Source organism: Zootoca vivipara, chromosome 13, assembly GCF_965207765.1.
Source record: "Zootoca vivipara chromosome 13, rZooViv2.hap1.1, whole genome shotgun sequence".
NCBI lineage: Eukaryota > Metazoa > Chordata > Lepidosauria > Squamata > Lacertidae > Zootoca > Zootoca vivipara.
Window position 1 is genome coordinate 872820 of NC_142596.1, and position 23812 is coordinate 896631.

Sequence of the window (23812 nt, forward strand, 5' to 3'; positions counted from 1 at the left end):
TCAGCCATTTTGTTGAATTAATTAAACCAAATACAGGCACCCCCCCCCCACACTTACACACATTTTACTCGCGTGCAACTATGTATATGCACAGCACCAGGGAATGAATGAATGAATGAATGAATGAATGAATGAAGTCAAACCAGGTAATGGTGGGAGAGAGCTGGAGAGTCCTCATGACTCCCAAGGAGACCCTCCCTGGAGCCTGAAGGGGACAGCAGTGAGGGCAAAGGATGCCCCGGAGAGACCAGAGGCACAGTGGGGCTTTATTTACATGGCTCAGCCTCCCCGCCTAACCGCTGATGTGCAGGATAGTGCAGCAGCCACAGAGGCCCCTTTCCTGTGCATCCTCCAGAGAGAGTTGTATGGAGAGAGAGAGAGCAGGGGAGAGAGCTGGAGAGCAGGGTGAAAATGGGTGTTGGGAGGCTTTGTAGAGGGTTCTCCCCACCTTATGTGGTTTCCTTTATGTGCAGGGGGCCCCAGAATGCACCCCCCACATAAGTGGTGGGAGACACACCTGTACTTTAAAATGGATTTGGAATAAATGTGCAATTGCTGATTGGGTCATGCATTCAGAACAATGCTTATTATAGGGTAAGGGGGAGGGACACTGGGGATGAGTTTAACCCCTGATAAAAGCCAAGCCTGCTGGGCGGGAGTTGGGTACATAAGCAGTGGCTCTTGTCAATAGATTGCTGGGGGCAGGAGGGATGCAGGGGCCCCAATTCCTTGGCCCGGGGAATCCTATGTACATGGCTGCTTGGAAGGAGCAGGGTCTCTCCCCTGCTTCTGGTTGTGTCATCCCTAGAAAGCACTGGCTGAGCGGTTTCCCCCTTGCCCTGCTCCTTTCCAAGGGAAAACCTGCTCTTCAGTGACAGATTGGAACAAAGGGAAATCCAGGGAAATTGCCGTTTGCTCTGACTGAGCACCAAAGAGTGGTTGTCCCTGAGGGAGGCCATGGGTGGTGGGTGGGGAGCAGTGGAACAAGAGGGGGTTTGGAGAAGCCCCAGGGCTGTGCTCCTGAATCAGCCTGGTCACCAGCAGCTCAGGTGGCCCCATGGCTGAGAGCCTTTTCCCCAGCTCTTCCGGGTTCACTAGCTATGGGGCTTTTTTTGGAACAAGGATTTAAAATGCAATAAATTCACATATGTTTCATCTCCCCCCCCCCCTAAATGTTGCACAGATCCAGAATTGTTTACCACACTTGAAGGCCATTGTGATGTACAGGGGGCCCTTGGCTGAGAAGCATCCCAATTTGTACACGGTATGATGGGCAAGGAACCACAAACCATACAAGAAATTCTGCTTCTTTCTGCTGATCTGATTCATTTTGTCTCTTCTTTCTTGTTGCTGGAATGCCTGAAAACCAATGAAAAATGCCTCCAAGAGTGCAAGTTGTTCAAAATAGTAGAGAACAGCTTTTCTTCGGAATACATTGTGCATGCAGAATATAGCTCACGTATGAAATAGCGTAGCTGGTGAGCTTGTTATCCTGCAAGCAGAATATTCCAAGGACTGTTTTCAATGAGTCTCTCAAGCCAAGGGCTGTAACCCAGCAGCACTGGCGGAGGAAGAGGAGTGCGGGGGGGGGGGGAAAGCGCACCGCCCCCCCGACAGCGCAATCCTGGCAGAGTGCCATTGCCCCGCCCCTGCAGGTGGCATGCTCTGCCCCCAGGACGCCTGTCACGCCCCTGGGATGCGCGCCAGCCCCGCACCTGCTTGGCATGCAGAAGGAAGGTCCCGGGTTCAATTCCCAACATCTCCAGGTCAGGCTGACAAAGAGTCGTGCCTGAAACCGTGGAGAGTCTCTGCCAGTCAGTGTAGACAATACTGAGCTAGATCACTGGTCTTCAGCTGGTGGGTTGTTGGGACGTGGCCTGATCCAAGGAAGTTTGGAAATATATGGCTGGAAATGAATAAAGGGATCCCCAAATGCACATTTGGGTTGAAAAGGTAGAAGAGTCATGGACCTCCAAAGAAGCAGAGTGTGGGGAGATTCAGGCAACACATAGTTAAACCATGGAACTCACTTCCACAGGAAGCACTGATGGCAAGCGTGCCAGCTTGCTCACGTGTCGTGTGCATGTGCGGCTGCCGTACACACAGACACAGTGGAATTTTGGGAGGGCCTGGTCCCCTCCTTGAAAATTTTGGGGGGCCCAGATGGCCACCAACCTAGATGGCTTTAAAAGAGAACTGGACTGACTGGTGGAGGAGAGGGCTCTCAAGGACTGCAAGCCCCGAGCCAGCCATGCTTCTGAATGTCAGTTTCTGGGAAGCATAGGATGGAAGGGGGCTCTTGTGTTCGAATCCTGTGTGAAGGTTTCCCATAAGGGACCAATGGCCTGATCTAGCAGGCCCTTCAAATATTCTCAAGACTACAGTGACAGATGCTGCAGTGGTCTGGATTGCTACAAGGCAGTGCCCAGCATTCCTCATGAATTCTTGTAAGAGGTCTTCCTGGAGCGTCTGCAGAAGAGCGCTGGGGCTCATTTCCCCTTTGCTCTTCAGATGCAGCCCAGCCTTTTCAAATGGTGGCATCAAATGTCTGTGGAAGCAGAAACTTTACCCTGATGCAGGAGCTTGCCAAGAAATCCGCAGCCAGGCAGCTTGGGAGCAGAAGGATTAGCGCTTCGTGGGAGGAACAGGGGTCACTTGGCCAGGATGAGGGCATGATGAAGCGTCACCAGGGAAGGAGAACTAATCCTTGACCCATAACAAGAGGGGTGGCACCTGCCCAGCGAGTGCAGAGGGCAGAAAAGGACATTGGCTCACGGAGAGTGAAATTGCCATAACAATGAACGTGGATTCAGGAATCTTTAGCTTCCATCGTCCATGCCTTAGACTTGACAAACAATTCAGTGTAGATAAGGGCAGCTTCAGATGAGCTCCTATCACTGACTTCAGTTAGATTAACTCTCCAGTAAGCGTCTGCTTATATATTATACATTTAAAACACCTCACCCCCAGAATCCTGGGAACTGTAGTTTGTTAAGAGTGCTGGGAACTGTAGCTCTGTGAGGCATGTTTGCAGCAAGTGTCTTTAGTTCAGGGGTCACCAACCTAAGGCCCATGGGCCAGAAGCGGCCAACGGAGGTCATTTGACTGGCCCACGTGCCGCCCCCAAACTGAGCTGCCCACTCGCGCTGTGCTAAAGCGGCATGGTGCGGGGACTCACTTCCGTGGCACTGGAAATTGCGTCTGCGCACGTGCAGATGCCGACAATTGCATCTGCGCAGACACAGATGCCTAAAATTGCAGGCGCGCACACGCATTCTGGCCCACGGAGGGATCTCCACGGGACCGATCCGGCCCAGGCAAGATAAACCTTGCTGACCCCTGCTTGAGTTGACTCACAGGTATTTGTACGTTGGGGGAATTTAGCAAGAGTAACAAAGATCAGAGTTTTTTTATTTCTCTCTGGTAAACAGGCTATCAGGAAACAGAAGTTTAGCGATATTCGTTGATTTATTTAGCGCACTTGTGCCCTGCACTTCAGCCAAAAAGGCTCCCAGAGCAGAACAAGACAGGCCCTACCCTCAGGCTTACGAGAGCCCACCTGCTTTTGACATCTGCTCCTGAATTGTTTCAATTCCAGATGGTGCTTATAAGAATTGCCACACAACTCCAAAAATTAGCTATTTAATTTGCTTGTTTTCCCTTCTCTTCCCCTTTTTCTTTTGTGTCGTGTTTGGTTTTGCTTTTTTTTTTTTAGATTGTAAGGCATCAGGGAGGGACTGTCTTGCTTTTATTATTATATGAGCTGTTGTGGAAGTCATGTGGCTGAAGGGCAGGGTAAAAATGCTTTATTTAAATGTTGTTAAATAAACAATGTCTCTCCTTCCCTGTTCTTTTGCAGATGGATGAATTTATGGAGTTGGGCAATGAGATCCAGGATGGAGAGCTGGATGCTCTAATTGAGTCCCAAAAGCCAAATCAATGTTGCGTTCTGATCTACACATCCGGAACGACGGGGAAACCCAAAGGGGTGATGCTTAACCATGACAATGTGTGTATTCTAGGCACCCACCTCTCCCTGGGGGAGTGCATTTGAATCTTCAGCTTCAAATAGGCAGGACCTGGTCGTGGGAATGCTTGGAAGTGACTTGCCATAAGAACACAACAGGACAGAAAGAAATGTTTCTTAAACTATAAGCAAGAGAGCAGAACAATCAATGGGGTTTGTTGGGATATCTCTCAAAAGCCTGCCTCCAGAATGTCAAAAATTTCACCCAAACCAGAACAGTTCAGGCCATGGCAGCTTCAGGTAGGGCTGGGAATGAACCCCATTTGAAATGGTGGAGAGCTGCTGACAGTCAGTGCAGAAGAGTGAGCCAGTAGTCTGAGTCTGCATAAGGCAGTTTCCTATGTTCCACATGATTTGCACACAGAACCTCTCGGGGTTCAGTTGCTTGCTTCTCCAGCTGGAAGAATAATCAGACAGCAGGTGATGGAGAAGACTCACCACCCCCAGACCCTAGAGAGCTGCTGCCTGCCAGAGTTTACCATGCTGGGCTAGATAGACAATAGTCTACCTCTGTGAAAGGCTGCTTCCTGTCTCCCTGACAGTGGATGCAAAGTTGGTGACTCCTGTTTCCCTACGTGATTTCTATTCTGGCTGGTTGACCTGCTCCTGACAGCTGTCAGCGGAGAGCGTATTTATAATATCACCCTCAGCCTGGAAAAATCCCTTGGCCACATATGTGGGCTGATGCCCTCTTTATGAAAGGATGTTTCCCTCTGCCTGTGATTAAATTCGGAGCCACAGCATCTCACAGGATGATGCAGTAAAGCATATTTAGATGTGCAGGAGACACCAAAGCCTTGGACTCAGAAGAAAGCTTTCTCTGCCACCAGCTCTTGCACCTGCTTGACCTCAGCCTTTGCCCATTGCCCTTCTCCTCCTCACATGCCACAAAGCTTCCCGGTCTTACTCCTTTGCTAGTCAAAGTGCTGGGGTCAGAGTGCCGACTGGCGCTGTTCACAGGAAACAAGGTCCTCCCCTGCTGAAACAACTTCACTGGCTACCAGCCTGTTTCTGAAGTTTGGGCCCAAGAACATAAGAACCTAAGAAGAAGCTCACTGCTGGATCCGGCCATCTGCCCAGCCTCTTGTTCCCACAGTGGCGAACCAGATGCCCCCAGCATCACCTGAGCCCAAGAGCCCCCCCCCTCCCGTGTGCCTCCGACTGTGGAGGCAGAGCAGAGCCATCACATCTACAGTAGTACTTTCGAGAGCCCTTTCCTCCATGAATTTGTCTAATCTTCTTCATCTCTCTATACACATCTGCCTGGGTGCTAAGCTCCTCGGGGAGCACCTTCTGTGGGTCCTGACAATATCAGAAGCTCAGTTGGTGGTGAGACAAGAGAAAGCCTTTTCTGTGGTGGCCCCCAGGTTGTGAAATTCCCTCCCAAGAGAGGTCAGACAGGCTCCCTCTGTCTATCCTTCTGCTGGGAGGTTAGGAGCTTCCTGTTCAGGCAAATGATGCTGAGCACTGGGCAGCTGCCACTGCAAACTGAACTTGAATGCTGATTTTAAATGTGCTTTTATGTACTTTAGCCATTGCTTTAAACTAGGGTTTACTTGGTATTTTATAATGATGTTTTTAGATGTAGTAAGCCACCTTGAATCCCAACCTGGGATTCTTCCAAATCCCTGGAGAGCTGCTGCCCTTCAGAGTCAACATTACTAGGCTAAATGGACTAACGGACCATGTAGCGTTTCAAGAAGTGCTAACTGGTGAATACAAAATCCGAAATGGACCAAAATCCCCCCTCCCATCCCCTCTGATCATGGAGTGACAGTTCCCTGAGTTCTCTGGGGAAAGGGATTGATTGCTAAACCACTCTGAAAACGGTAGCCCCCTGGACCAACTCCCACTCCCAGAATTATTTGGGGGCAAGCCATGAACTGCTTCAAGTGGACTCAGAATGTTTTCCATGCATGGTGTGAATGTGACCTTTGCTGATGGAGGGCTCCTCATTGACAAAGGACATCTGCTCCATTATCTAACTCCTCTGTATTTATCTGCACAGATAACCTGGACTTCGGCCCATGCCAGCCGGGCAGGGGACATGCAGCCGGCTGAAATCCAGCAGGAGACCATTGTCAGCTACCTTCCTCTCAGCCACATTGCTGCCCAGATTTATGACCTCTGGACTGGAATCAAGTGGGGAGAACAGGTCTACTTTGCTGAGCCAGATGCCTTAAAGGTCTGTGTAAAAAGAAATAAAATGTAATAATAATAATAATAATAATAATAATAATAATAATAATAATAATACAAAACGCCCCAGTTGTTTTTCACTCCTCAAAATTGTCAAGTTGACTTTGGTGTTTTTCAGCGAGATGATGCAGGAGACCCTTTAAAACTTTGGAAACCCCTCTGGAAAACGTTAAGAACCAGACTACATGGGGAACAAACAGTTAATTTACTGCCTTTGGGGGTGATTAAACCTTTCAACACCCTTTAAGTGTAAAGTATGACTAGTGATCGGGATGGTTAAAGTATCATTGACTACAGATATATGTTTTTATTCTAACTGTCCCTTCCTGGCCAAAGAGTCTGTAGATTTTGAAAGAAGTACAGAACTCAGGCTGAGCCAAAAGGGAGCACTTTTTGAGAATGTCTTTGGTAGCCACAAAAAGCCTTCCCCTCTTTTCAACAATGGGGTCTTCTCTGAAATGAAGCTTCACCCATTCTGAGTGAGGGCAATTCCTATCTAGGAATGATTGCCTTCACTCTCAAGTGGCTTTGTTTGACCTCAGAAATATCAACAATATGTAGCCAAATCGAAGTAGCTAGCTAGTGTCTGGCTATATTGTGTTGTCTATGCAATTTCTGGTTGTCTGTGGTCTCTGCTTCACAATTTTGCCCTCCATTCTTGGTCTTCTTAGGCGGGCTTGGTGGGTACCCTGAAAGAGGTGCTGCCCACCTCACATATGGGAGTTCCCCGGGTGTGGGAGAAGATCATGGAAAAGATCAAAGATGCCTCTTCTCAATCTGGCTTTGTGAAGAAGAAAATCCTGTCTTGGGCCATGTCGGTCAGCTTGGAACAAAACCTGAGTGCCTCTAATAGGTACGTCATGCAGATCTGGCCAGCAGGAGATTCAGCACAGCTTAGCACCAGGGACTCCTAGTCCTTAAAGACAAGCTCAGGGTAGACTTCCATATTGTAGCAAGACAATAGAAAGACAAAACTAGATGAACTGAGAAAATGGCTGCCTGACTTGGCTCTTTTGTGGAGTCAGCCAGAGCCATGCCCATCTCCCAGGTCACATGCAGGGGGAGGAAGCTCCAGACCAGAGGAACAGGAAGTTACCCTGAGTGGATGTCCCCCTTCCTGTGCCCACTCTAGGGAAATAAGGAATGTTGCATTTGACTGCACCAATGGATCACATCCCGCAGGAGGGATAACCCTGAGGGCCAGAGAATGGAAACTGGAGGGCTACATTCCTCTCTTCAGTTTGAAGTTCCCCACCCCTGGTGTAGTCCAACAACACCTGGAAAGCCACAGGTGGCCCACCCCTGGAGCAGAGCGTTTTTGGCCTCTGTCTGTCTCGGGAGACAATGGAAGAGTGTGTTTTAGGGAGTGAAGTCAAACCGCTGGAAGGTAGCAGCCCCTGCTGTGGCTGTAGAAACCAATGCAGGAGAGACAGGTTTGGTTGAAGCTGGGGCAGAAGAAGGTGTCTGGTTGTGCTGATGCAGATGCACAGTAGACTGGACGAGATATTATTCGGGGGGGGGGCTTTTCCCTGTGGCCGCTTTGCATCTTGTTCTGTTCTTGATGTCAGTCAGAAATAAATTCAATTGGGCCTCTTTTTCTGCATCTCAAAGCTATTGCCATTTCTCTTGTGTGTGTGTGTGTGTTGGGGGGGTATCCCTCCCTCCCTCCCTCCCTCCCTCCCTCCTCTTTTATTTTCCATAGTGATTTAAAGCCCTTTCGAATGAGGTTAGCAGACTCTTTGGTACTTGCTAAAATCCGCCAGGCTCTGGGCTTTTCTCGGTGTGAGAAGCACTTCTGTGGGGCCGCTCCTCTCTCGACAGAAGCGCTGCACTTCTTCCTGGGCCTCAACATCCCCTTGTATGAAGCTTATGGGATGAGCGAGACCACTGGCCCACACTGCATGTCCAGCCCATATGTTTACCGGCGTTACAGGTAAAGCCGTGCCATCTTCGTTCTCGCAACCTGGTCAGAAACAATCTTGCAGTCAGGACAATGGCCCTCATTAGGGATTGGTAAGAAATTTGATTCCATTCACATTGAAATGCGAACCAACCTAATTTGTGCTTGCACCACAATACAGTCACCTTTGAAACTTGCATTTCTCTGAATTTTGCAATGCAATTCTCCAGCCCAAGTAGTGTGGTCCAAAAATACATATATTGGGGTAAAGTATGTATATGAATGTATGTATCAGTGAAAATAAAGTACAGAAATGCTGGTATTGAGTAATGCAGCTTCTGGGACAAGAAGGGCTGAGGGGAACCAGAAGGTGTTAGCTGTATTTCTTCCCACTGCTGGTGTTTGCACATTTAACTTTTTTAAAAAAGTTTTTCCCAGCTGCCATCTTGCCTTTGTCCCCCAGTGTTGAAGTCGAATAATTCCGAAGCCTTGTGCATCAAAACAGATGCCTGCCATCTATTTTTATTTTTATTTTACGCTGGAGCCATCTTCCCCAAAACCTCCAGGGCTACAGAACAACTCCAGTTCTGGGGCTCTGAGTTTTACAGCATCTGTGTGTCAGAACACTCACATGTTTCCCCCCAACAAACATACACAATTATTTATTTTTCCACATGGGAGCTCAGAAAAGGGACCCAGGCAGGCCTTTGGAGGACGCTTGGGCCCTGTCATCTGCCCAAGCTCAGGCCTGCTGTGGGAGGACCATGATGATGCGACTGTCTGCTCTTTGGGCTGTTGGTGTTATCGCTGCTGCTGCTGCTGTTCATGGTCTCTTTCCCTTGCAGCTGCGGCAAAGCTATCCCAGGCTGCAAAGTGAAGTTAATGAACAAGGATGACGACGGCAATGGGGAGATTTGTTTCTGGGGGCGAACTGTTTTCATGGGCTACTTAAACATGGAGGACAAGACCAGGGAAGCGCTTGATGAGGATGGCTGGCTGCATTCTGGAGATCTGGGGAAGATGGACAGCGATGGGTTCCTCTACGTCACAGGAAGAATTAAAGGTGAGGTGCCCTTGTGCAACGCTTCCTGGGACCTAGTCATTCTCAGCAGTCCAGCATGCTTAGCACAGGGTTGCTCAGTGGAGAGATGACACAGGTCACACAGGGGTGGAGGGGGTCACACCTTCTTAGTGTGTTTTTAGGGGGACCCTCCTCAACCAAGCATCCTGTGTTTTCTCCCCTTGTTAGCATCTACAGGGCCAGCCCACCCCTGAGGCAAGGGGAGGCAACCACCTCAGGCTGCCCTTTCTTCCTTGGTGGAGAGGGGGCTCCATTTTGGGATCTGCCTCAGGTGCCCAAAGGTCTTGGTCTGGCCCTGGCAATCTCGCTCTCTCCTTTCCTGCTATCAGCTCTCTTGCTATGCCAAATCTGCAGGGAATTGTCCTGCCCTGCCCCCTTCTGGTGGTTTTGCAGGTGGCACTTCAGTCTAGCATTTCCACAGGGTCACACAGAGGAGCTGCTTTGTACGTAGAAGTTTCTGGGTTCAACACCTGGCATTTCCAGTTTAAAGATGATGGGGAAAATCTTTCTCTGCTGGAGGTTTTCTCCTCTGGTCCTTGTGGGAGGGAGGCCAGCTCAGGGTTTGTCTGCTTCCAATGTACACTGAGTTGTGGTTCTCGAAGCCACATAACCCCCTCAGCATTCCAGTGTACTGGATGCAATCCTGGTATTGACAAATTTGTCCAGTTTCTCTCAGTTTCTCATTATTCTGACCATGAACTTGGTTTTTCATATTTCCACATCACTTTGCTTTTTTTTTTATCCTCTGAATTTCAAAGGATAATTGTGTTTCAGTTCACATGTTGAAGTGTGAATTAAGTAGTTTCTCATTAAAATACATTAAAATACAGACAGAAACAAAATTCTCTCCCTGCTCCCACCATCCCCTTAGTCCCTCGTATACAGAAGGTTCTCTGCCAAAAGCAAGGGCTTTACATTTCCCCCACTTTCTTTTTTCTTCTTCCATGGAAAATTGGGCTAGCACTACAGATGGGCAAATAAAACAATTTCAGTTTCTTGTCTTCCCAGTCTTAAGTTCAGTTCTACACAGTCCCACACTGATTGTTCAAAATTACTTTTTAAAAATAATAATAATTAAATTGCCAGACATATAACCTGTTAGTTTTCCCCTGTCCTCGCAACAGCAACCCCAACTACCATCCAGTTGTATTCAGTACAAATTTCTCCTGACACCCACCTTTAAAAAATGCAATTTTGGCAACTATAAACATTTTTGCCAAGTAATTTCCCAAATACAATGCAGTATAACCTGCTATTTTCACTATTCTGGGCAACTATTTTTTGTCACACTTTTTGTACGGAGAACTCTACTGCAAAACCAAGAGAAGTGTGGACTTTGAAGGAGGCCTGACTAGGCTTTTATTTTGCAAATTTCTCCCCCATCCTAGAAGCCACATGCATGTCCTTTCTTTGGGGCCTCCCAGTGTCTTCTCTGACTCATCAGAAAGCAAGCTAAGCCACCCATAAGTAAAAGAGTGGGATCTAAACTCCACAATGAGGAATGCCTCCTGCCTGCCTGTCTCTCTCTCTCTCCCCCAGAGTGCAAACCAGTGTTTTCTGTTCTCAGAGATCCTGATTACAGCTGGGGGTGAAAACATCCCTCCAGTCCCCCTCGAAGATGCTGTCAAGAGGGAGCTGCCTCTTGTGAGCAACACCATGCTGATTGGAGATCAGAAGAAATTCTTGTCCATGTTACTGACTTTAAAGGTACAGATGCAGCAAAGTTAAACATTTCTGGCAGATGTACAAATGAGGCATGTAATCTAGCAGCTCATTCACTTGGTGTTGAGCAGGAGGGGAACACTGACTCCACTGAAAACTGCTTATAGCAGTTGCCTCCTAGAGAAAGGGCCTTCCCAGTGGTGTCTCCTGAAGGGATGGTGGGCAGCCAGAGGCAGGGGCATAGGAAGGGGGCCAGGGAGGTGGTGTGCCCCGGGTGCCATCATGGAGGGGATGGCAAATTATCAATTACTGCCCTACTAGGGCTGTTCATAAAAAACTCTCTTTTTTGAAAATGCCTGCTCCAAAGGTCTTATCTCACTACACTAGGGATTATTTAGCTATATCTGAAATTTCATGCATATCAGTTAATCTCTTGACCCTGCTCCACTGAATTGAAATTACAGCCCTCACAACATAGGAAAACAGCCAAGTAAAGAGCTATTTTCATGGAGGAGGGTCAAGATATTAATTGATATGCATGAAATTTCAGATATAGCTATATAATCCCTAGTGTGGTTTGGAGCAGGCATTTTCAAAAAAGTTTTTTATGAACCCCCCTACTGCCCTCCCCTCCGCTGGGCTTCCTGGGTCCTATGTGAAGAAAATGAGACTGGGCCCACAGCTGATTGGCCAGCTGGGCTGGGGCAGGACGAAGGCCAGGTCAGGCTGAATCTACTGGGCTGAGTCTCATTTTCTTCACATAGGCTGACTTTCCGGGCTGCCTGCGCACCCCCTTTGGGCCCCGATCCCCCTCTGAAAAGCCTCTGCTGCCCCTGAAAGCGGAGCGCATGGGACAATGGCAGCGCTGCCGCCCCGTTTTGCCCATGCGTGGCGCCGGGAGGAGCAGCTCAGCGCCACCCTGGGCACTCAGCAGGATGCCCTCCCCTTTGGCCCCAGTTTTCCCTGCATGAAGCTAGGACCCCCCAAAAAGAAGATGAGGGAAATTCTGTGGATAATTGACCGATTCCTTTAAATAGGGTCTATAAATGAAGTTCACACTTTTGACAACCAGTCTGGTGCTTTTGCAGAAAAATATTCCTAGACACAAGACTTTTATTTTTTGTTTTTTAAGCCCTTTCAGTCTCCCATCTCGAGGCTAAATACAGCAAACTGTACATTCCCACCCCTCTCCCCAAGGCTGGATTATTTACTTCTGTGTGCTTGTGTATCTGTGTCTCCCTTGCATCTACGTGTTTCCCCTTTTTTAAGACACCGTCTTATAACTTTTTTTCTGAAAAAAAACACACTGTGTCTTATTTTCAGGGGATGTCTTATTTTTTTATTACCGATAGCCTACTGGAGGAAGACAAACATTACAGTATATCCTGCTCTGCTCGCTTTTGCCTAAGGCTGTATCTACCCCTGGCACATGGGCTGAAAATGGTCTCTGCCAATCTTAATATCATCAAAAGTCTCAGTTTGATCTTTTATGTTGTGAAGCAACCTCCAATCTGCAGGCCATATTTGGCTGGCTACTGCCCCCAATTTAGCCTACAAATCCTTTCTTCCTCCAACCCATGTCCACTGGCCCGACACCTGACATAACTACTGGTACCAATGCACAAATGGCAGTCTTAAAGTGTGCTCCTAGTTGTGCATGGGCAAAAGGAGGATTGCCCCATTGGCAAGGAGGATTGCCCCTGATGTAACATGCATTTTGAGAAATTACATAAAAGTAACGCAAGAATTCCTATAGGATCGCACTTTCCTGTTATTTATATAGCACTTTTATTTACATATTTAAAATTTCCAAGCTTGCTTGTTTCAGTTCTTTGCAGGTGGTTAATCAAGCTATTAACATGACAAATTAAAGCGAAAGAATATTAAAATGGACTTATCAATCAGCACAAAAAAGCAACCTAAAAGCCAGCATAAACACAAGCAGCATAAAGTACATGCAGGTCCTGCTGTCCACCTGCTCACTATCTACCTGTTCACTTATCCAAACAGAAATAATCATGAAAACCTGGCTACACACTCCACAGATTCAGATATCCAAAGAGCCGAAGATTGTCCACTTCTTTACTTGTTGTGCTTGGCTGGTCAGTGGCAGCCATTTTTGGACAGAAACCATGGCAGGAGGGGACAGAGATAACCGATTCCCAAAGGCATCAATGGAAATTGTGGGTTTGTTTGCAAACATTTGCCTAACGAATGATTTCCAGGAAATGTATTGTGGATGGCTAGCAGGATCTGCTGGTAACAAAGCATTGATGGTGACTGTTGAAGGGCCTTGAGTTTACGATGTTTATTCCCCAAGCCTTGTCATTTTGCAGTCTCCCATTGCCCTCAAAACAGCCAACAATAACAGTATACAGTATACTCTGCCCGGTGCTGCTGGGCGCTCCTGAGTGCTCGGCGCTGCAGCAGCCGGTTCCGGGCGGCGGGGCGGCATTCCAGGAAGAGGCGAGGCCGCTGCCTCGGGCGCTCCGCCCAGCGCTGCCGTGTGCTCCGCGCAGCAGCAGCCGGTTCTGGGTGGCAGGGCGGCAGGCCTCCTTCTCCTGGCTCAGGCACTCCGCTCCGTGCGGCGCTGCTAGGCGCTTTGCACGCTCACAGCTGCAGCAGCAGACCCTGAGCTGGCTCGGGCGTTCCACGCGGCGCTGCTGAGCACTCCTGGCCTGGGCGCTCCGCGGGAAGGTGCCGCCTGAGGGAAAAGAAGGCGAAGTTCGAGGGCGGCGGCGGCTCCGCAGGGGCTGCCAGATGGGGGGCAATTCCGGGCTCGCTCCTTCCTGGATACGGAGCCCAAACCCCGAGGATGCGGAGAAAGCAACCCACCCCCCAGCCGCCTGTTCCTCCACCGCGGCTCCTTGCGCCTCCCCGGGGCCAAGGCACCCAGCGGTTCGCTCGCAAAGTTGTCCTTTAAGGGAGGGAGAGAGGAGGCAGGGCGGCTGGGGGTGACTGAGGGGAGAGAGCCCAGGTTTGGGCAGGACGGTGGCTGGCGCGGGGCGCTTTTCCCTCGCGTGGTAGGCACTTGGAGAAAGGGGCTCTTTCTGTACCGTACCTGCCACGGAGGGCGGGGCGGCAGGCTGAAATCACTTCAAATGGCGTTTTTAAACGCCATTTTCCCTCCTCAGGGCTGACTTAGCTGCGTTCCTCCTAGGCGCGCGCTACAGCTGATCTGCAGCTCTGCTCTCTGCTTCCTTGCTTAGCCAGCGTCTGGGCGCTCTGAGCGCTCGCCGCTGCTGAGCGCTCCGCGCTGCAGCAGTCAGTTCCAGGCCCCAAGCTGGCAGGCATGGGGGTATGTCTTATTTTCGGCATGGGGGTATGTCTTAACTGCTTAAAATTGCTGCCCTGGCTTACTTTATGACTACGTATTAAAAAAGGGGAAACACGGTATTAGGGACTATTCTCTCGCCTTTCCTTTGGTATCTATGCTACTGATTATTTCTGCCGTTTTAATGTTAGAGAAAGCGTTTAATTTAAAAAAGGATCTGTACTATAGAATAACAGTGGTAACAATACATTGAAGACAAGTAGATATTTTGGGGAGGGTGGTCCCAGAGCCCTAGCTCCACCATCCCAAAGAGGATAAAATGGGCAGACTTGGTACTCTTTGGTCCTCCCTTCCCCCAATGTCTTTCTCTCCATCTGAGCTGGCTCCCTGCCTGTTACGTTACATGCAGGGAAACCCATGTGGGGTTTCTCTCTGTGTAAAGTCTTCAAAATTGATCTTTCCCCCCACCTCCAGTCTCTGTTGTTGTGTGTCCTGGCTGAGGGAAAAAACAGAAGACGGATGGCCATTGGTCAGGGATGGTCTACAGTAGTTGAGATTCCTGCATTGCCCCAGGGGTTGGGCTAGATGACCCTCAGGGGTCCCTTCCAACTCTACAATTCTCTGGTGCAGGCAGGCTTGTGCAGAGTTTTAGGTACAAATTGGATGCAAGGGGATTGCATAGGATGGCAGCCCATCTTATGCACCATCCACTGATCATGATGAGACTAGATTGTTGCTGTTTTTTAAATAAATGTTTTCCTTTTCAGATAATACAGAGCATGGTGAAATTACAATAAATAAAACCTCCCCTTCAGTAGTTTCAAGCACTTCTACAGGTTCCACATAACCTGCACTTTGGAACTCCCCGCCTATTCAACAAAGCATGTGCCTTTGCTAGACTCTTTTTGGGCACCTGCTAAAAGCATTCTTCTTTAGGCAAGCATACCTAGATGCTTAGGAAGTTGAAGTAATTTCAATCTTAATATTTTAGCTTTTGTATGTTCTAAAGTAGGATTGTTAATTTTTCTTGATTTTACTGCTGTGGTGTTTGTTTGTTTGTTTGTTTTGGTAAACCACTTTGCAGGTTTTTTTAAAGTAAATTTTATTAAATAAACAATAAATATAAATAAGCCTAAACACAATCCACCCTATAGATTTAAGTATCTGTCTATAGTTGCCTACTTGTTATCAGAGGCCCAGAATCCACATTCCTTTGTTAGAAAATATAAAATAATGTAAAAGCATTTTTGCAGGCAAAAGACAACAACAACCCACCAATGTGTTTGTGTGTGTGTGTGTTGTGTGTGTGTGTGTGTGTGTGTGTGTGAGGAACGACAAGAAAATTTCCGCACCAGGTACCACCTGACCTTCCTATGTCTCTGGCCAGAGGCTGCCCCAATGTTATCAGATTCTTAAGATTTTTAAGCATGTGCTTTTATTCCTTTAAATCCCAAGATGCTTTCTCCCTTCTGGACTAGATGGGGTTTGGGCCAGATCCGGCAGGGGTTCTCTTTCTGAGGCAGTATGGAAGTTCAGGCTGGGTGTCCTCTTTTGCACTAGCAGGTCCCCTTTCCCCACCAGGATCACTGCCACGTAACAGGTGTGAACACTTTATGCTGTAAACCACCCTGTGATCTTCAGATGAAGGGTGGTATATAAATTTAACAAATAATAAAATGCTGTTTATTTCACCAAGCTCTCCTTCCCCATTTCCAGTGTGCAGTGGATCCTGAGACTTCTGAGCCTACAGACAGCCTGACCCAAGAAGCCAGGGAGTTTTGCCAGAAAGTTGGCAGCAAAGCCACTCAAGTGTCTGAGATTGTGCGGACAAGAGATCTGGCTGTTTATCGGGCCATCCAAGATGGCATAGACAGAGTCAATGGGCGGGCAGCAGCCAATGTTCAGCGCATTCAGAAGTGGGCAGTCCTAGAAAAGGATTTTTCAATTTCTGGTGGGGAATTTGGTAAGTTTTCCAAGGGCTGGGTTACAAACTGGGATTCAGTTATATTATAAAAAAAATCCAGATCTCTCTCTCTGGAGGGATAGTAAGACTGCTAAATTTGGGGTTTGGCTTTGTAAATGTATCCAGTAAAGTGGAACTGCAGGATCTCTGGTGTGATGCATCCGTCCTATGCAGTTCTTCAGTTGGGATCATTAAGCCTATGGATTAGAATCCATCTTTTCCACACACACTTTCCTCATGGCAACCTACTAATATCAATTCACTTCCATTTTAGGTCCAACCATGAAATTAAAGCGGCAAACTGTTGTTGAGAAGTACAAAGATGAAATTGATTCATTTTACAAAAAATAAAGTCAGCCGTCCAGTATTGCTCTCCAAGCTCCAATAGAACAGAAACACACATTCTGTAGAATATGCAAGACCATCTTTCCAAGGAAGCTGTTTGAAGACCACCACCATTTTGAAGAGGATACTAACAAGAGGTTTTGGGTTCCACTTCTAATGCTAATTAGGCTACAGAAGCCAGAGAGCACCACACACCCCAGAATCAGAGTTGGAAGGGATCCAGAGGGCCGTTTAGTTGAGCCCCCTGCAATGCAGCAATCTCAACTAAAGCATCCATGACAGATGGCAATCCAACCAATCCAATATTCATTCCAGTGAATATAGATTTTCATCCAGCTTATTGATAGGGATGGACTAATCTGCCAGTTGTGATTTCTCATTTTCAGTCCCATCTTAAATAGGATTTGCAACTTTTCAACATCAGTTTGTTTCTTTACAGAAAGCATTCACTAAAATTCATCATCATTTTAGTGCACATTTCTCCAAATACACAAATCTCTATTCTGCCTTGGTCAGACCACACCTGGAATACTGTGTCCAGTTCTGGGCACCACAATTTACTGACAAGCTGGAACGTGTCCAGAGGAGGGCAACCAAGATGATCAAGGGTCTGGAAAACAAGCCTTATGAGGAACGGTTGAGGGAGCTGGAAAAGAGGAGACAAAGAGAAGATACGATGGCCATCTTAAAATATCTCAAGGGCTTTCACATGGAAGATGGAACAAACTTGTACATTCCTGCTCCAGAGGGTAGGACCCAAACCAGTGGCTTCAAGTTACAAAAAAGGAGATTCTGATTAAACATCAGGAAGAACTTTCTGATGAGAGCCGACAGTGGAACAGACTCCCTTGGGAAGTGGTGGCCTCTCCTTCCTTGGAAGTTTTCAAGCAGATGTTGAATGGCCATCTGTCAGGGATGCTTTAGTTTAGATTCCTGCATTGTATGGGGTTGGACTAGACAGTTCTTGGGTTTCCTTCCAACCTTACAATTTTGATTCTTTATTGTCACAATCAGTGAGTAGTAATAGTATCACTGTATTCTGCTCTGGTCAGACCCCACCTGGAGTACTGTGTCCAGTTCTAGTTACCACAGTTCAAGAAGGATACTGACAAGCTGGAATGTGTCCAGAAGAGGGCAACCAAAATGGTCAAAGGCCTGGAAACGATGCCTTATGAGGAACGGCTTAGGGAGCTGGGTATGTTTAGCCTGGAGAAGAGAAGGTTAAGGGGTGATATGATAGCCATGTTCAAATATATAAAAGAATGCCATATAGAGGAGGGTGAAAGGTTGTTTTCTGCTGCTCCAGAGAAGCGGACACGGAGCAATGGATTCAAACTACAAGAAAGAAGATTCCACCTAAACATTAGGAAGAACTTCCTGACAGTAAGAGCTGTTCGGCAGTGGAATTTGCTGCCAAGAAGTGTGGTAGAGTCTCCTTCTTTGGAGGTCTTTAAGCAGAGGCTTGACAGACATATGTCAAGAATGCTTTGATTGTGTTTCCTGTTTGGCAGGGGGTTGGACTGGGTGGCCCTTGTGGTCTCTTCCAACTCTATGATTCTATGATTCTCCTAATATACATATTTTGTATGCAGTCTTCCCAAGTATAATGAATTTTGACATATATTAATTAATGTCAAAATTCATGTAGTTTTATGCACACTTTCCTACTTTAGGTTGGAAAACTGCACTGCAAAATTCAGAGAAGTGTAATTTCAAAGGTTAGCTGCGTTTTTGTTTCCTGTATTGTTTTGGGACATGCTAATTTGGTATGGTCACATTAAAATGTGAACTAAGCTAAATTTCTCCATCTTTATTTATAGCTTCTGGAAACAGTTGAGATTCAAACACTGTATTTCTGTTGAAAACATAACCATATTTTTTTAAGTTATGTTTTCTAGCAAATGAAGTTGAACATAATAATTTGTACTACTTAAATGCCACAGGACTGTTTTCAAGGAATGGGTGCAGGTTGTCTTTTTGTCAGCTGAATAACAAATTAAATTATGCAGATCAGACTACAGAACTCAAGTTTTGGAACAGATGAAAAACAGGCATTGGCGCAAGATGTAACTGAGTTAAATCAATGGTCTTTTAACCCAATCTTACAGTTAAGGCTTTTTCTGGTCCTGGCGAATTCAGGACTCCTAGCTGAAGATATGCACCAAGCACCTTCTGAATGCAAAGGTTAAAAACACCTCTTGAATTTATGCTGGTTCATTGCCTAACATTTCGGAAACCGAATGGGCTTCAAGAACAGATTACGTTCAACAACTGAGGTTTGACTGTACCTCTTTCCTCACCTCCACCACTGGCCATGCCTGGAAGCAAGACTTTGGGGAGATGGGACAGGAAGCATATGTCAGCTTTCATCAACCTGTTGTCCTTCTTGGGGACTATTAAAGTTGTAGTCCAATAATTCTGGGTCTTGCTCTAGGTTCATGAAGGCTGGTGCACAATTGTTTTTTAGATTATGCAGCAGGCAACATTGATGTGGAGATGTTGCCTGTGGTACATTTTTTTGAATTATAAATTACACACTTCAAAGGAGCAACATGGCCATTGGCCATGTTAATTTGGGACACTTATTTGCCCATCAAAAAACTTTAAAACTGATGAACCAATCCATCCTTTGCTACACTATGAATGAAAACCAGAAGATTCTGGACTGAGGACATTGCAACATTTATTGCTCAACACCTCAGGCACTTGAAATGCATTTCTTCACACCAACACTATTTAGCACATTATATATTTTAATGAGCCAGTTGTATGTTACTAGCAAAAGCTACTAAGGGGACTAATTTTTGCTTTCCAGTTCATAGATGTACTTAGAGCTGCCTTTTCCAGAAGAGCCAATGTGGACTACACAGAGGAACATGAGCTTTCTGCAGGCTGGATTATTCAAAGCACTTAAAACTAGTGTTCTAATTAAGAACCAAAACAAAGGCAGCGTATCTTTGGGGGGGACTTTATTTTATCCTTGCTTTGTGAGCGAATGGTAACTTCAGTACAACCCAAGAGACAGACAGAAGCAGCAAAAATATAACACATACAGATCAAGCAAGAGCTGTTTCCCAAGTTCTTTGAGAAGCCCGTAAATACACAATACTGAAAATTACCTCTCAGTGCAGAAGCAAAACACAAAAAAGACAAGTTCCCAAATCCTCACTCTCATCCCTGCTTCTGGTTGTGCAGATACTACATGGAAAACTGGCAAGGCAAAGCAATCCTGCATGACGGCTTTAATGTGTGGGAGAACAAATAGCCAGGTAGGTGGCACCAGCCAGCTGCAGGCCCAGCACAGTTCTGCTATCCCCCTTGGAAAGAGACACAATGGAGAGAATCTGGCATGGGATTTCAAGGTGTTCAAAAGGTTTGTAACATTCATGCCCATAACATAACGTGCAAGGGGCATGTTATGGACTTGCAGCACCTGTCAGACAAAGTCCAGCCACTCCCATGTGTGCATTTTCTTTTACTATGAGGGAAACAGAAACCTGATGGAAAGCAAGAGTTGTTGCAAAATACAGCATCCCTGAAAAGTTCTCTTCCTTTGCCCCCAGATAACATCTGCTCAACACAATCCGTGCACAATGATGCTGTGAGATAGCCCATCCATTTCCCCACTTCATCTGTTGTTGCTTTGGGAAGGCACAGCTCAGGGGTACAGTATCATGCAATTAAGTATTACCAAATGTCACCAGGAGAGGTGCAGGGCTGCTGTTTCCAGCAGCAGCTATGAGCCACGCACCATTATCTCCTGGCCTGGATTAACTATAAAATCTTTCCATCTGATTGGCTCAAAAAACTTAATGACCAAGCAGCCTATTTAAAGGTAACCTGAAGATATACATATACATACATATATCAATCATTGAGCACAATACAAAAGCCATTATATACATACAGTAGTAACTGTAAATTATACATTTGGTATCCCATCTAGACAGGAAAGCATTAAACATTCCCTTCACAATCTGTAGCTGTAACTAATCTTCATTGAGGAATGCTAGAGCAAGTAATGTGCAGAGAAGACTAAAAAGGAATAGTCATTTTTGCTTTTAACAGTATCCCTTCAGTCCCAGGAGGTTAGAGATACCTTGCATTTTATATATAACAGCTCAAACCCATTTAATGTTTCCACAGTTACAAGTCTTTATTTATGCTTCTGAAGGACAGGTTCCAGGAGTACCTCTGTAGAGCAAGTTTTCTTGTTTTTTGCTTTAGAAAAATATATTGTGCTATTTTAAGGCTGTGCCACCTCCTGTGCCACCTCCTGTGTTTCCTAATGGATAACAGACCAAGCCTCCTTCAAAGTTGTAGTGATAAAATCAGACTTTTGCATATCTGCACACTTAAATACATCAAGTGTTTCTTAAAAAGTAGGAGGACTCAAAATGGAAGGTTGCCAATTGCATGCAATATGAGCTAAAATAAAGGAATTTGACTTTACAAAAAATGTGTCTGACATGTAATAAATAAAAATAAGCACTTGGAAAAAGTCCACCAGAAGCAGGCACAAGAAGAATCACATCCATTTGGGCTGAATTTATTTAACAGAGAGGCTCCCCGTCTAACAGTTTGCTTTCCTCAAGAGAAAGGCAAACAAAATGGATATGGATTGCAGACAGCTAACATGTTTTAGTAGCAGCTTCCATCAGGGCAACTGGAACCAACAAGCTATGAAGATGCTCTATTCCATCGCCCTTACTCTGCGAATGATCTCTGCTGTGAACTCTGAACACTTTGAGTTACCTCCCAAATCTTTGGTCAAGACCTGAAAAGAAAGATGGAAAAAGATGGTGAAGAAGAACAGATACTTTAAACGCTTCAGTTTAATGAAATGTACGTAGCTAACCACAGCCACATAGTCTTTTCCAGGTTCAGGACACATAGTATGGTGTTGTTCTTCTGTGCCCAAAGTTAGAAGACTTGTGCAAGTTCTTAGTTAAGGGAAGGGTTTCCAAACCATCATCTCAAAGGCCGGACATTTTGCAAAGTGGTACCCAAATCAACTGGATGGGCATCAAGTGTTTTGTGCTCAGCAGGGCCAAGTGCCACTTGCTCCATCTGACTGTGTCCTCTCCATAATTATAGTGAAATGTCTGGGTTGAGCCGAGAGAGGCAATGGATTGAACCTGGGATCTTCTGCATGTATAGCAGGTGCTATAGTATTCCCCCATGTACCACCTGTATGAATTTGAGTGCCAAAAGCACTCTGAACTCAAAATCTTATTCAGCACCTATATGCTCACTTAACACATAGTGCTGGGATGATAAGAAAGCTCTTTTTCACCGCTGCTCTATTAAATCATAATAAACCAATCTAGTTCACGCAGAAGAGAATCTACCTACCCTGCAGGCAGAGATAAGCACTCCTTTCTCCTCTTTGCAGAGCACACATGCAGAATTGTAGGTGCTTGTTGCTGGATACAAATAGCTAAAAATTGTCTCCCAACTAAATGCCAACCTCCAGTTAACAGATAATGCTAGCAGCACTGTTTATAAGCTAGAAACTACAGCAAATACTGAGACACAAATTGGAGCTGGTGGTGCTATAGACCTAGTAGTGTTTTAGAGCACGTCTAGACCTGGTAGAAGGGAGTGGGAGACTTGTTCAGTGTCAGTGGAACTGGACAACAGAAAATTCGTCCAACCGATTATCAAACTGGCATAGCATGTGCTCTAGTCCTATCTGAATCACATTCTGTAGAAACTGGATGGCAAGATCGCCAGTGATTGGTGAACCCTGACAAGACAGACCTTTCCATCTTTGATGGTATCAAAACAGGCATCTTCTATTTTCGTGGCGTATTCTTGCATCCCCATGTGTCGCAGCATCATCACTGCACTCAAGAGAAGGGCTGTTGGGTTTGCCAAGTCCTTTCCAGCAATATCTGGAGCTGTTCCATGAACCTATGGAAATAAAGAAGGCTGACCTGACCTAAAGCATTGATTCAGTGGATTATCTTGCACCAGCAGCGAAAAGTTGGTGCTTTTTACAACACCTGTCTATTATCACATGTCTCCTAAGTGGTGGTGCTGGTAGTGGCAGATGCAGCTGGCTTCTGTGCTACACCAGCGTGTGACCAAGATTCTAAGCAATTTCCCAAGAGTGAACGCTAGTCAACATAAAAACAAAACAAAACATTACATCCTTGTTTGGAAGAACAACACAGTCATACATTGAATATTTCTGTATGAGAAGTGAATTTGAACTCCTAATTCTACCTAATTCTTCCAAGGCAGCTTAAATGCATTCAGTAATTCTTATTTGACAAAAAATTGTATACCATTTGATTGTAATAATAATAATAATAATAATAATAATAATAATAAACCTCTTAGTGTTTTACACAAATATAAACTAAAACATTAAATTAGTTTTAGAAAAGTATTTAGAAATATTCTAACAAACAATTGCTAGAAAGAACCAAAATAGTTGCAACTTCTACATATCTGGGTAGGCTTGTCTAAACAAAAATGTTTTCATCTGGCATTAAAGAGAGTTCAGTGACGGCGCCTGCTTGATATCAACAGGCAGGGAGTTCCAAAGTGTACAGGTTGCCAGACTTGCAGATCTATTTCTTACAAGTGAGGAACAAGCATGATGCTTTAGCTACTATAGATGGTAATCCCAATTCTAGTCTCAATTGGGTGGCCACGGACCCATTAGGGAGGCCCAAGATTTTTCTTGCCAGGAGATTTTGCAGAGACTCCAGACGTTGGGAGTACATTCATGTTCCATCCCCATATTCCCACCTCGTGTAGCAGCATCAGGGGTACTTTACTGATGTAGATCTTTCTGGTCAGCACCACCAGTTGTCCACCATTTCCGAAGAAAAATTTCACCAAAGCACCAATGGTCTGGTGAGCAGCCAAAATAATCGTGTTTAAATGGACTGCCCAAGATAATCTATGATGAAAAGTGATGCCCAAGTATTTAAAAACTGAGCATTGGTCAATGGTGTGACCCTCGAGGTACCACAATGGGTTTGGTTTTGTCTTGCCAAAAGGGATTATTTTTGTTTTGGAAAAATTAATTGTTAGGAAGTTTTCTTTGCAAAATTTCATGAGTCCTCTCATCATGTTGTTAAGTCCCCACTTTGTTAGTACTTATTGGTGGATGCCAACCCCTTGGTTTCACGCGATGTGGCCATCTACATTTTACAGGCTCTGAAACTCAGGGCCACCTTTATGGCTAACTCGCCCAGCCCTAGTCCTATGTAAATTCCTGTTATTCTCACAGTCGACACACCTTGCTTTCCCTTTTACCTTACCAGTCGCATTCAGCTGGATTTTATATTTAATGTTATAATTGTATTTGTTGTATTCTATGTTGTTGTGCAACAGTTGCCTGT

The 23812-nt window shown here is 45.9% G+C and overlaps 2 protein-coding genes across 9 annotated transcripts in view; one reads left to right on the top strand and one right to left on the bottom strand.

Annotated features, from left to right (window-relative positions):
• The window catches only part of ACSBG1 (acyl-CoA synthetase bubblegum family member 1), a 31362-nt gene extending 13112 nt beyond the window's left edge, over nucleotides 1–18250 (top strand). The window contains exons 6-14 of the mRNA XM_035137911.3: nucleotides 1184–1264; nucleotides 3860–4009; nucleotides 6036–6212; nucleotides 6898–7079; nucleotides 7929–8159; nucleotides 8972–9189; nucleotides 10775–10914; nucleotides 15860–16106; nucleotides 16381–18250. Of these exons, the coding sequence (XP_034993802.1) occupies nucleotides 1184–1264; nucleotides 3860–4009; nucleotides 6036–6212; nucleotides 6898–7079; nucleotides 7929–8159; nucleotides 8972–9189; nucleotides 10775–10914; nucleotides 15860–16106; nucleotides 16381–16457 (1503 nt within the window). The 3' untranslated portion in view covers nucleotides 16458–18250. The remainder of the gene's footprint in view (nucleotides 1–1183; nucleotides 1265–3859; nucleotides 4010–6035; nucleotides 6213–6897; nucleotides 7080–7928; nucleotides 8160–8971; nucleotides 9190–10774; nucleotides 10915–15859; nucleotides 16107–16380) is intronic.
• Nucleotides 18251–19403: 1153 nt separating this feature from the next.
• IDH3A (isocitrate dehydrogenase (NAD(+)) 3 catalytic subunit alpha) overlaps nucleotides 19404–23812 on the bottom strand; it is a 35083-nt gene continuing 30674 nt past the window's right edge. For all 8 annotated transcript variants that reach the window (XM_035137942.3, XM_060282967.2, XM_035137941.3 and 5 more), the window contains exons 10-11: nucleotides 22215–22367; nucleotides 19404–21228 (exon numbers count right to left, since the gene is read on the bottom strand). In XM_035137942.3, the coding sequence (XP_034993833.1) occupies nucleotides 21145–21228; nucleotides 22215–22367 (237 nt within the window). In that variant the 3' untranslated portion in view covers nucleotides 19404–21144. The remainder of the gene's footprint in view (nucleotides 21229–22214; nucleotides 22368–23812) is intronic.